Source organism: Ischnura elegans, chromosome 12 (genome assembly GCF_921293095.1).
Source record: "Ischnura elegans chromosome 12, ioIscEleg1.1, whole genome shotgun sequence".
Lineage (NCBI taxonomy): Eukaryota > Metazoa > Arthropoda > Insecta > Odonata > Coenagrionidae > Ischnura > Ischnura elegans.
Window position 1 is genome coordinate 15,824,557 of NC_060257.1, and position 13,260 is coordinate 15,837,816.

Sequence of the window (13,260 nt, forward strand, 5' to 3'; positions counted from 1 at the left end):
GAGGGGATAAAAGCTTTTGCACCAATGGGAGAAAGGAATAATCGAACAGTGTTGCCAAGTGCCTTCACATCAGCTTAGCCAACATTTGAAATATACTAAAAACAAAAGACATATTGATACCGTTTCGGGTCATGGCGGGCGGTAAGAAAAGTATGTATTTGCTGTCACTGTCAACAAATTTATTTATTAATGCAGTGGTATTCCTCATTACAATAGCAATAGCAGTAAATAATAGGGTTGTTCACCATATTTTTTTTATTTAAGAAATCGAAAGATCGTGCTTCAGAAGGAGCAATGACAATAATATTATGCTATTTTCTTCATTGTACATGTTTAGAGAAGGCTTTAAACAGTGACAAATTTTACGTGACGCCAAAAAGCCCTACTTCCATCTTGAATTGATGTGTGACGTCACAAGCCTGTAGATGCCCTACTGCAGTGTTGTTTAAGTGGCTCAGCAGGGTTATTCCACTTTTTTTCAAGATCTCCAGCGTCTGCCGCCAGATCAGTGTTTAAAGAAAATCCAAATTTATCCTTCAATAAGAGTAATAATAAGCAAAATTACCCTTACTTGTACATATTTATTGCTCATCATATCATAAATAGCACTACAACGTACACATTTCACGAGTTGTCTTTTTGATACGAATTATTCGAATATATTCCACAATCTTCTTAGTCTGACTCACAATAAATATAAAACACTAATAAAACATGATAATCGGTTTTCCAATCACTATGCACACGCTAAAAGAATTTGCACTCCTTGAAGTTCGAAAGATTCTCCACACCTCACTTCTCACTCATCACTAACGACTTAGAATCAGTGTACGTTATTTCACATTGACATTTCGAGGACAATGAAATGAATAGGCTGAAACAAATAGCTAAACCGGTTATTGTAACATCAAAAAACTTCGAATTTCACTATTACTCTTACCCGTACTCTTACCGTAACCAAAATATGACCAAAACAAAAACAAACAACAGCGCAACGAAATTCGTGAAATGTAAACACTCGTGAATGCTCAAAATGAATAGGTAATAAAATCAAACGGAACTTAGAAGCGAACAAACGATTGAAAATTAATATGCGTTCGATGTATCCCTAAAGCACAACTAGCTCAAATATGAAAAATATCCCCTAGGCAATAGTTAGATACCTTAGATCGAAATGTATAGGGTTGATTGAACTAGCATGGAAGAAATAAATAATTTCGTCGAAGCAGTTACATTCACAACTCACTTCACTCGTCGCTTCATCGTCTATATGCAATCATTCACTTAGGGGTACATTAAGGGCACAAATTGTGTTCACTTGCACTAGAAGCACAATGAAAGTTCACTGCACGTAGTTTCCTAGCAAATGCAGCAATACAAAACTTTCAATTCCTGTCAACGCTACATACATTGCCTGCCTAACTTGAAGAATGGATTTCATGTCGCCTTGATCCATCCGGAAGCTTCATGCACAACATAGGCCATTTCAAAATAAGGAATAACCTTGGCAAATGTCCAGTCGGCATGCAGAGTACTCAGCTTGGCATCGAGCGATCGAGGGTACAGGCCAGCCGTACAGGCTTGTGTCGTCATCACCTCTATTTCAAGATGGCCGACCGTTTTTGGCGGCGTTTAAAATTGTTCGAATTTTGATTGCTAATAATTCCATCATTACTTTTTCAACGCATCTGTCATTCATCCCAATCAAAATGAAATTACATCAGAAGTGATATACATTCGTTTTTTTAGACCGTTTTGATAGGCTTGAACAACCCTATTATGAGGATTCAATTGCTAATAAAATGAAATAGTTTCACACATTGAGTACCTCTTAATGAAATGTCATTTTTGGCACAATGGATTTTGAGCATGTTTCAGAGCAATCTAGATATTTTATAAAAATATTTTAGAATAATGTCGTAAGCATATGCGTGAAATGTTTTCATTTATATCCGATGCATAAACTCCGCCTACTGGAAATTTTCAACAAATACTTTAATTTTCTTTGCATGACCAGTATCAATTCATTTATCTGGCGATGATATCAAACTGGTCTTATAAAGAAAATTAAAATATTCGTGGTAAGTTTTAATTTAAAATAAATAATATTCATCATTCGCTATTGGACTGCCAAAAATCATGAAATTCTACTATGAGTAACTGCCGAAAAAGGGACTGTAAAAGAACAAAATCCTCTTATACGCCTAATCGCCTCCAGGAAAAAAATTCAGCTGAATCCCCCAAAGCCCCTGCGGGCTAAATGCTTTCTAGGACCCGGTGGGAAATCCGAGAACTCTTTTTACGAAATCATATGGTGTTAAATAAAGAATAGGGTGATTTCCTAATATTTTTATTGCCCGAATCGAAAGATTATTACTCCTGGAGTACGCATTTCACGCTTTTAGATTTTTAAATTACTATTTCTATTTTTCGCGATTAAATGAGAAGTGAATATTTTCAAGAGCGAGAAAACGCGACGGCTAAATATGAATGCTGGGAAAAGCCCGTGTGACGTCATTCTGGTTCCGGCTGCCGCCGTGGGAAGTGACCTTGGGGCAGGGACGCCGACTTACAAAAAATATTGGGGGGGCCCGAATCGGGGATCTTGCCCCGGGAAATTTTATAAGTAGTGAGTTATAAGGTTTTGAAGCATTTTCGAAGAGTCATATGATCAACATTAGAACCCTGGTAACTCGAATCTCGATATCTGGACTCTTCGGGGAAAATCGACAAGCCTGGCACATTTTTCCTCACACACACAACGAATTTTAGATAATTTTCCCTGAGGTCTGTGCCTCATGCATGCACTGGTTATCTCAGACGATGGAAAACTCCTATCTACACGTATAGAAACTAGGTCCCTATGACGTCACGTGGAGTGGCATGGCATGGGCGACAATATGGCCTTTTTCAAATGCCATATTGGTTAAAATTGACAATTAAATGCGGTTAAAATTGACAATTGCCATTCGTCTAAACTGGGATTTCTAAAACCAAATAATTTGTATATTATGAATACACTAATGGTGGATAACGAATCGCAATCAATGATTTTCGTTTTCTTTGATGAAGGAAACTACTCTGCTACCTGCTAGCATCCTGCGTCGTATCAGCGCTCAAAGCCTCGCCCCAAGGTCACCTCATTTGCGGCAGCGGGAACCAGAATGTCGTCACGCGGAGTTTTCCCAGCATTCATACTTAGCCGTCGCGTTTTCGCGCGCTTGAAATTTTTCACTTTTCATTTAATTGCGAAAAAAAGATATCGTCCTTTAAAAATCTGTAAGTGTGAAATATGCATTCCAGGAGTAATAATATTTCGATATAGGCAATAAAAAAATAATAGGAAACCACCCTATTCTTAGCTGCGCCCCTAAATGGGATCATTTTTAGGGGGGGGGGGGGCAAGCAAAGTTGTGAATTTTAGCATGGAAAAGGTGAATGAAACCAAAATTTTAAGAAAATTATAACAGCCCTTTATTAGTTTATGAGATTATTTCCTAGAAAAAATAGTTTTATTCTAGTTATATATCTTATGCCAATACATATCATTTTTCGTTAGTTTAAAGGAAATTTGTTGAATACTTTCGTTTCATTTCAGTACTAATTTCTGACTTTTGTGATTTTTGAAACTTTTGCGATTTTTGCTTATAAGGGGTGGGAGGTTGCCCCCCTTCCCCTCCCTGGTACGCCCACGCATGACCTTAGATGATACCTGGCATAAGTTTTATTCTAATTAATGCGTCATCCATAAAAAGACCGGTGGAAGGGAGAAGTATGGGTCCTTTTCGGAACTATTTGAAAATTTGAATAGGCCCGCAGAAACCTATTACCTATGAAAATATTGTATAAACCTGTATAAAATTTCTATGCATTCTTATAAATTGTCATGACAATTGTATAAGAATGTATACAAATTTTATATAGATTTATACAATATTTTCATAGGGGTAGTTAATCTCCAGGCAACTTAAAATTTATTTATATTTTAAGGTATCGTATGGTAGGTATGGTATTTGGAGGAGACGACCGACAGCTGAGGTCACTTGCGCCATGACGGAAGGATAGGTAGGGAAGGGTGGAGAGAAACCCGGTGTCGGCATTAGCCTGCTCTTAACGAAAAGCGCCAAGGGGACCACGGCTTAACGTCCCATCCGACGGACGGAGTATTGCACTTGAAATGTCCTCCACATACCACTCAAGCAGGGATCGGGCAGTCTCTGAAAATTCTCTGCCACTGCCGGGATTTGAACCCGAACCCGCCGGGTGGGAAGCCAACACTCTAGCCACCACACCAACCCGGTCCCCTTATATTTTAAGATGGCGTTGTTTGGTACATGTGTATGATCAGTTTAAAGTGACTTGATTATAATTATAATCAAGTCACATGCAATTAATATAATTACGATAAAAATAAAGGTAGGTAGTTCAAGATATCTCTTGCGCCCCCTGTAACCGCCATTGGTCCCAACGGAGTGGGAAGTTCCTTTGAGCTCTTGTTGTGACGACCGGAAATGCGTACTCAGTTACTCCGTTGGCGCGTTGAATGGTAAAATTTCTTTGGTGATAACGAAGCGGTCAAGGAGGAAATCTCCTTCGCGACACAGCTGCAAACGCGAATCAGGCTTGAAGCCGCTAGAGGTTCGGAGGCTACGTGATGGGCTTAGATTGCTAAAGTATTGGGGTGGTTTCCTATTATTTTTTTATTGCCTAAAACGAAAGATTATTACTCCTGGAGTGCGCATATTTCACGCTCTTAGCTTTTCGAATGACGATATCTATTTTTCGCGATTAAACGAAAAGTGAAAAATTTCAAGCGCATGAAAACGCGACGGCTAAGTAGGAATGATGGGAAAAGTCCGTGTGACGTATTTCTGGTTCCCCTGCCGCCTTGTGAGGTGACCTTGGGGCGAGGCTTGAGCGCTGATACGACGCAGGATGCTAGGAGGTAGCTGAGTACCCTGCTAGCAGGTAGCGCTTGGCTTAAATAAGGATTATTATTCCCCCAACAAACGAAGGAAACTTTCCGAACTTAGGTATTTTTAATGTGTGATTATTAAGAGATGTCTCCCTGAGCTCTGTGCCTCATGCATGCATTAGTAATCTCAGACAATGAAAAACTCCTATCTGCTAGTATAGAAACTAGGTCCCTGTGACATCACGTGGAGTGGAGCGCCAATCTGGCCTTTTTCAAATGAGGTTGAAATTGACCGTTGCCATTTCTCTAATCTGGGATTTCTAAAACCAAATAATTTGTATATTATGAATACACTAATGGTGGGTAAGGAATCGCAATCAATGCATTTCGTTTTCTTTGATGAAGGAAACTACTCTTTTGAGATTAGATATCTTTCAGAGCGATATAGGAACATTATATTAGAACCCCATTACATTTCCAGGTCCGACAGAAACGATATCTCAAGGCGAGATATTTTCCCGAATGGATAGGTATGGGAATTAGTTTCTCCCTCGAAGGATGAATGACTTCAATAAATGCTAGGCGAAACTTTGTTTCAGCATTTACTCTATATTTGTCATCAACTCGTGTCCCCAGCCATACGCCTAGACGGTATGTGGGGTTATATGAAGGTGTGGATAACGCTCCGGATAAGCTCGTTCCAATGTTTAATGAGTTTCCATTCATCAATAAAGAATGAATGTCAATTAAAGTTCTAGGGTAACCTTTAAGAGCTATGAAAAGAAATTACATATCGTATTCTAAGAAACAATCAACTATAATTTAAACAAAATATTTACTGTCAATGTTTCAAAAAATATTATTTTAAGTTTTGAAATGAATCAAAACGAACAATCACGAGAATAAAATGTTTTGATCACAGCACAACAAAATACTCAATATCAGTAGTACAAAAAATTCAAGTTTCACGATTAAAGGAAATTGTAACGAACACCATAGAATAAACATATACTTACTCCATGCTTGTAGGAATAGGAATTTATTTGAGAAAAAAGAAACAAATTTGTTAATTTTATTCTCAGATTTGGAAATCAGTTGACCTACTTCGCCTGTTTTAGGAGTACCGTCCAGGAATGTGTGGCATTTACCGGTATTTATATTCCTCCAATAAATCGATTTATTACCGTAAGGATGTATAAAAGGGGGAGGGGGGAAAGGAGGCCTTGGCTCTCGGCGACATGTGGGAAATACAGTGAATGCTATGCATCGCAGTCTGAATTAGTTAAACGAAACATGTGCGATAGCCTCTCAACGGCATTATATACATTATCATTATTAGATATTATTCGTATACGTTAAAATGTAAAATTTCATGGGGATTCCTTATTAAAAAGGAGCAAATTTCAATCTCTAATCATACCATCATTATTTTCGTCCCTTACGAGCGATAATTCTAACATCGCTCCAATGATGGCGAAAAAGTAACTGTTTCAAACCTTCATTTTTCACGATGACTTCAGGGATGGAAATACTATCCTTTTTTCCATCACTCTGGACGTCTCTTTTTCCTTTCGCCGGACCCGACTTTAAACCAAACGAAAACCCGCGGCCGCTAACTGCGATTGTGACGCCACGCCTGGCTATTAAAAAGAATCACAGCTGGAAATACGGAATGTGACGGAATAAGCGATGGAAATAGGGACGGTGGGAATGTCCGTGTGATTCAGAAAATGATGGGTCGACCGATCAATCTTTTGGTGCATGTAATATACCATACCACGTTTCATACCCTTACCAAACACTTTTTGAATTCACACTCTTGTATCTCTGTCCGGGAAAAGGTCTTCCCTAACCTACCCAAATTAATCCATGGTAAAATATAAAAAGAAACGGCAATTTCCACGCTTTAATGTATAACTTAGTACCGACCATAGTTTCGAGACACTATGGCATTCTTAATGTGAATCTATGCCTTGAAAAATTACATAATGTGCGTCGAAACCATGGTCGGTAGTTGCAGGGGCGCAGCTAGGAATTAAGCCTGGGGGGGTTTAGGTGCATTCCCGGGGTGTGTTGAGATATGGAATACCCACCAGGATAAACGGTAGGTTGAGAGATTAATATATGCGGAATTTTGAAGATAAATGGTTCAAAATGGTGCTTTTTACGGCTTTCTGAGGGATATTTTATTCATCCTTACAGTATTCTATTAGTAATATCAATCCAATTAAGTGAAATGGATTAAACTTAAAAATTTATCTGAGCTCTGGGGGGGGGGGGGGGGTTAACCCCCAAAACCACCCCTCGCTGCGCCACTGGGTAGTGGAGTTATGTATTACGGAGTGGACATTATCATTTGTTGTTTGCATGTCATCATGAATACATCGCATTTCCAGCACGTCAAGACTTGAACGATTCTATTCGCTACCCAAACCAAATTTCCAGCTGAAGCACCGAAGAATTTTGTTTCGTTACGGCCATGCTACACGTCAACGATATAGCCTCTTTCACTGCAACACTCGCAAAACTCCAGAATAAGGTGGTTTCCTTTTATTTTTTTATTGCCTAAATCGAAATATTATTACTCCTGGAGTACGTATTTCACGCTTTTAGATTTTTAAATGACGATATCTATTTTTCGCGATAAAATGAAAATTGAAAATTTTCAAGCGCGCGAAAACGCAACGGGTAAGTATGAATGCTAGAAAAAGCCCGTGTGACGTCATTCTGGTTCCCGCTGCCGTCGCGTGAGGTGAACTTGGGGCGAGGATATGTGCGCCGCTGCGACGCGACGCAGGATGCTAGCAGGTCGCTGAGTACCATGCTAGCTAGTAGCGCTTGGCTTAAATAAGGATTATTAATACCTTATCAAGAGAAGAAAACTTTCCGACCTTGGCCAGTTTTAATAGGTGATTATTAAGACATGTTTCCCTGAGCTCTGTGCCTCATGCATACATTAGTAACCTCAGACGATGTAAAACTCCTATCCTGTCGTGTAGAAACTAGGTCCCTGTGACGTCACGTGGAGTGGCATCTCATGGGCGCCAATCTGGCCTTTTTCAAATGAGGATAAAATTGACCCTTGCCATTCGTCTAAACTGGTATTTCTTAAACCAAATAATTTGTATATTATGAATACACTAATGGTGGGTAACGAATCGCAATCAATGCCTTTCGTTTTCTTTGATGAAGGAAACTACCCTATTCGCATATTATGAATACACTAATGGTGGGTAACGAATCGCAATCAATGCCTTTCGTTTTATTTGATGAAGGAAACTACCCTATTGTCTGACCTTGGTCTCTGTTAAAATTGCTACTGTCTTTTCTTATTTCCATGGCACCCCCTATTAATCTTGTTTTAAAATGTTTTTCCCTCGTAAACCTTAAAGAGAATACAAAACAGAAGAAGAAAAGTTAATTTATGGGTTCATTGCATGGGCTTACCCAGCAGGGAGCAGCTGCCTCCGAAAGAAGCAAAATTAAATTTAGTTCAAAGGAAGTTTTGAAAAATAAATCTTTAAATCCAAAACAAGTGATATTAATTATCAAGACAAGTGATAATAATTATCAAGACCTTTCGGATAATATTCTATAATCCGAAATAAGGTCTTGGCGCTAAGAGAAATAAATGCTCCCTAATGCCAAGAATTGTTCACAGGATCACTTCAACAGCCCATAGAAGTAGATAGGATGGAATTCGGAGGGAAAAATTCGTCTAAACCCACCAAAGGTGCGTACATCTTGCAAGTGCATTTTTTTCTCATATAATAACGGAATGAGGATGACGGCCTCCCTCACCAGAACCATTGCATGGATGTGGTGAATATTTCCCACTCAGTTTTATTTAATGATTTTCTAAGTGAACAAGTACTGTGCTCCGAACTGTGTTAACACGGCTAACTCGAGAAACTTCTCCTGTCCAGATAATTAAAGCACTTGGTTTGCCAATGTTTGGAATCAAATTTCAGGATACGCCGGAAACTCAGAGACACGTCTATATAAGCTTGTTTATCTTTTATTCAATGTCAACTCATAACTTCGGGTTTATTATTCTCTAAAAATAGACAGCTTTTAGAAATCATATTCATCGTTTCAGCCGTTATTTCACCTGCTAAATTTGAATTATGGGTGCCGCAAATTTTTTCGTACCTTGCGGTGTACAAAAAAAATACAGAGAGAAAATAATATTCATAAGCGAAGAAGAAGAAATATGTCGTGGAAAATTTGAAAACAAGATTTCGATTGAATGAAATAAAGCATGCCAAAAATATTTTGACGCGTTTTATGCGAAGAAATACCGGAGAAAGTGGAATCAAAGCTCGAGGACAGATGAGCATTTCAAAAAGATGTTCAAAAGCCAGCTGCAGAAGGAAATGAAATTCCCTCCAGAAGTATATCAATATCTCCCTCTCGCATCTAGTGAGTGCAAATGATTACCGTGTATGCACATTCGGCGAATATATGCAGTGTTTAAAAATAATCATTCATAAACTCAATCATCATATTTTTTAAAGTGGAGTTTTAATTCAGGACTTCATTCCAGTCAAGATGAAATTACGAGTAAATATAAAATTATAATCAATAAGTAAGAAATATTGGACCCGTTTCCATAATTTTGAAAAATCTACGAACTAGTGCTTTATGTGTATGAAATGTAATTATTAATGGAATTTGCAATTTTCACCACTGGTATCGATGAAAGACTTATCCATAGACTTTCAGTGATTTTAAAATCTCTATCCAGCGGCTATGACATACATAATGAAGCCTTCAGCCAGTATTGCATGGAAATGGCTGAGCTGTGCATCTATTATGGTTGGTATTATATGCTGCTCATGGTATATAAATTGCTGATACATGGAACAGCAATTTCCAAAGAATCCTTTCTTACAATTGAAGTTTTAACGGGGAAAGCATTGGAGGCCAAGAACATAGACATGAGGAAATTCCGGGAGCAGCGTACAAGAAAAACCTCAAGAATGTTAAATTATGAAGATATCTTTCGAAGACTCCTTTAAATATCTGAATCAGACATTTTAATTACATCATGAGTTACAAAAAAAGCGAGTTCAGCCTATCAGGTGAGGTGAAAATTTACTAATTTTAAGTGATTCGCAGAGCGGCAATGAGTCCGATGGGGTGACATCGGACGACGATTCTTTTAAAATTCGTTTTTTGAGATGCATGAGAGCGATTGTATTGCAATTCGAGCATTATTTTCCTCAATGTTCTTAATATCAGTCATTTTATTTCATCTAATGTGACTTATCAAATACATGGAAGCCAAAAATGAGAGAGTATGAGTATTTTTTCCAATTTTGGTATCTCACAGACTATGCTGACGGTCGCGGGTTCGAATCTCACTAATTTCATGTCGTAAATTCTATAATGGGTTTTAACTACAATTCATACATCTTTTAACTTAAAATTATACTATTTTAAGGTCTTCATGAACACCAAGTTATCGTCAATCGCAATGACATCTATATCGAGATTTTCTAAATATTGTAAAATATTAACAGCTCAAAAATGCTAAAATGAAGATACATCGTAAAAATAATGCCAAAATCAGATTCAGATGATCAAAATCAGTTAGGGACTTCCAATTTTGTTGCTATTTTAGGTAAAATTACGACGTTATTAATTTTGGCCAGCTTTTTTCGATTTGGGACCACTGTGCGCCATTAGTCCATTATGAATGATTTTATTTCATTCCTTAATTATTTAGCACTTGTACGAGGGAAAGACTAATTGCCATACCCAGTGGCGCAGCGAGGGGGGCTTTTGGGCGATAAACCCCCCCCCCCCCCCAGAACTCAGAGAAATTTTAAAGTTTAATCCATTTTACTTAATTGGATAACTTTAACTTATAGAATCGTACAAGAATTAATAAAATATCCCTCAGAAAGCCGTAAAACTCACCATTTTGAAGAATTAATCATAAAAGTTTTCTGGGGGAGGGTACCCGCACCTCCCGTATTCCATACCCCCAGTATTGGTTACCCCTAAAACCGCCCGTAGCCTTAATTCCTAGCTGCGCGCCTAGCCATTCCTATCCTTTCGGAAATATATATCTCTTGTTTTATAATTTCTATCAGACCAATAAATATAGGGTGGTTATAATATGAAGTTCTTCGTACCCCTGTCTATAAGATGTATATTCTAAATTTCCCAAGTTATTTACGCCTAAAGTGCAGCCGCGGAGTCTCTAACGGTTCTTAGCCTAATTCGTGTGAAAGCTCTCTGTTTGCTAGAAGCAGATATTTTGCGAATCGCGTGATTTTCCTCCGTATTTTATTTGGTTCGCGTATTAAATATTTCTGCGCCGAAACCCATACGCTCGCTGCGTATTCAAGTTAAAGCTTGACGAGTGCAAAATAGTACTTCTACTTCCTTGTTTCTTTGGGACTTTTTGGGAATGGATGTAAATAAAGGAACGCGTTGGTCTTACTTCACCGGAGGATGTGGTTTGATAAGGAAAGGTGGCGGGGTGGGTCGGTTATCCAAGAACACAGCTACGGGATATTCCAGCCATTCGTAATGGGAGACGACCAGCTCCTTCACCCACTTGGTTGGATTCCACTGAAATTCACGACATGTTATGCGAGAAATAAGCCTTAAAATCTTGGCCAGGATGCATTTAGCTGATAATGTATTACCGGCTTGCAATCTTCCTGGCTGTGGTAGTTGGCCCTCATCCTGTGTGTTCACAGAGGCACGATTCATTTGTGGCAAGCATTGACGGTGGAGAAGCAGCAACGAGGAATATCGCGAAAAATTACAGGATAAGTCACATCGACCAGGTGAGGCTTTTTATTTTGAAGTATCAATCACAAAGATTTCATCAAACTTCGTGAATTATTAAGATGGAGTTGAGATGATGTTAATTTTTTGACATGTCTCTCGTCTTTTTTAGCTTTTTTACCAGCTTTGAAAAGTTTAAGAATATTATTTCGGTTATTTTTTCAATCATTCTATGATTATATAGTCAGTGCTGTAGTTGGGCCGGTACGGCGTACCCCCTAAAATCCAAGCTCGTAATAAGTGTACCGGTTAAAATACCTTCGCGCCCGGATGTATAATACATGCTCAGCTGTTGGAATGTTTGGTGTGTACCGCCTAAATTTTTTTCCAACTACAGCACTGATTATAGTTAATGCATGATATTAATATTTTTAACTAACAGCAATTGAAACAATATTGAATACATCCTCTACCTGTCAAGGCAACCAATGAGCATTTTGCGGTTGAATTTGAGGTTCACGAGCAATAAAAGTAGAGAAGGCATTGTACATTTACGTTGGAAAGAAGGCTTCCGCGGATTGGTGTCGATGACTGGCTGCTTACAGGTTCTCTACCGCGTCTGTTAATCGTAGGCGACGTCATGTTTCGCAAACGTTGCACTTTGCTTCTTCATGTCCGAAGTCATTCATTCATCATTGAACATTTATGTTTGCCCAAGCGTTTGTTATTTGACTGGCTATTAATCTTTTCACAATTATTGCATTTAAACCTCTTATATTAATAGTGATGTTGAGATGACACATACGATACCTCAACATGTTTACTTAAGACATTGCATTTAAGTATTGACGGTAACCCCGAAAACCCACTTTTTAAAGTCCATTTCTCCTCTATACGTTATATTCTTGTTATATAAACTTGTATTATTATATAGTATATTTTTTTGTATTATTATATATATTATCATATAAATATATTACATTATTATTGTAAATATTATAAACTTGTATTCCCACACAGCTATCATCAGATTTTGTAAAACTTACATTAGTTATCTGAATTAATGAAAATAAAGCTACGAAACTATAGAATTTTCCGTAAAGATTTATACAGGATTTTATTCTTGGGAAATAATTGTTATATTTGTAAAATTAAAACTAAAAAAACTGCATTAGATACATAATTGTTTGAAGACTTTCTCAACGAAGGATGCATGGAAATTTTGACGGGTACAGCCCTAATAAGTGTATCCCCTCCCCCCCAAAGTTTATCCTTCCCCAAAAAGTATTCCTCTGGCCACGACCTCGTTAGTCTCCACCTCTCCTCTCAGCATAGTGCTGTCCTATCCACACTTACACATGGTGCGAGGGAAATATTCGTAATAGGGTGGTTTCCTTTTATTTTTTTATTGCCTAAATCGAAAGATTATTACTCCTGGAGTACGTATTTCAAGCTTTTAGATTTTTAAATGACGATATCTATTTTTCACGATTAAAGGAAAAGTGAAAATTTTCAAGCGCGCGAAAACGCGACGGCTAAGCATGAATGCCGGGAAAACTCCGTGTGACGTCGTTCTGGTTCCCGCTGCCGCAAGTGAG

The 13,260-nt window shown here is 38.1% G+C and overlaps 1 protein-coding gene across 3 annotated transcripts in view; it reads left to right on the forward strand.

The window, feature by feature from the left end:
* Window positions 1–11,444: 11,444 nt before the first annotated feature.
* The window catches only part of LOC124169105 (furin-like), a 32,222-nt gene continuing 30,406 nt past the window's right edge, over window positions 11,445–13,260 (forward strand). For all 3 annotated transcript variants that reach the window (XM_046547592.1, XM_046547594.1, XM_046547593.1), the window contains exon 1: window positions 11,445–11,721. In XM_046547592.1, coding sequence (XP_046403548.1) covers window positions 11,569–11,721 — 153 coding nt within the window. In that variant the 5' untranslated portion in view covers window positions 11,445–11,568. The remainder of the gene's footprint in view (window positions 11,722–13,260) is intronic.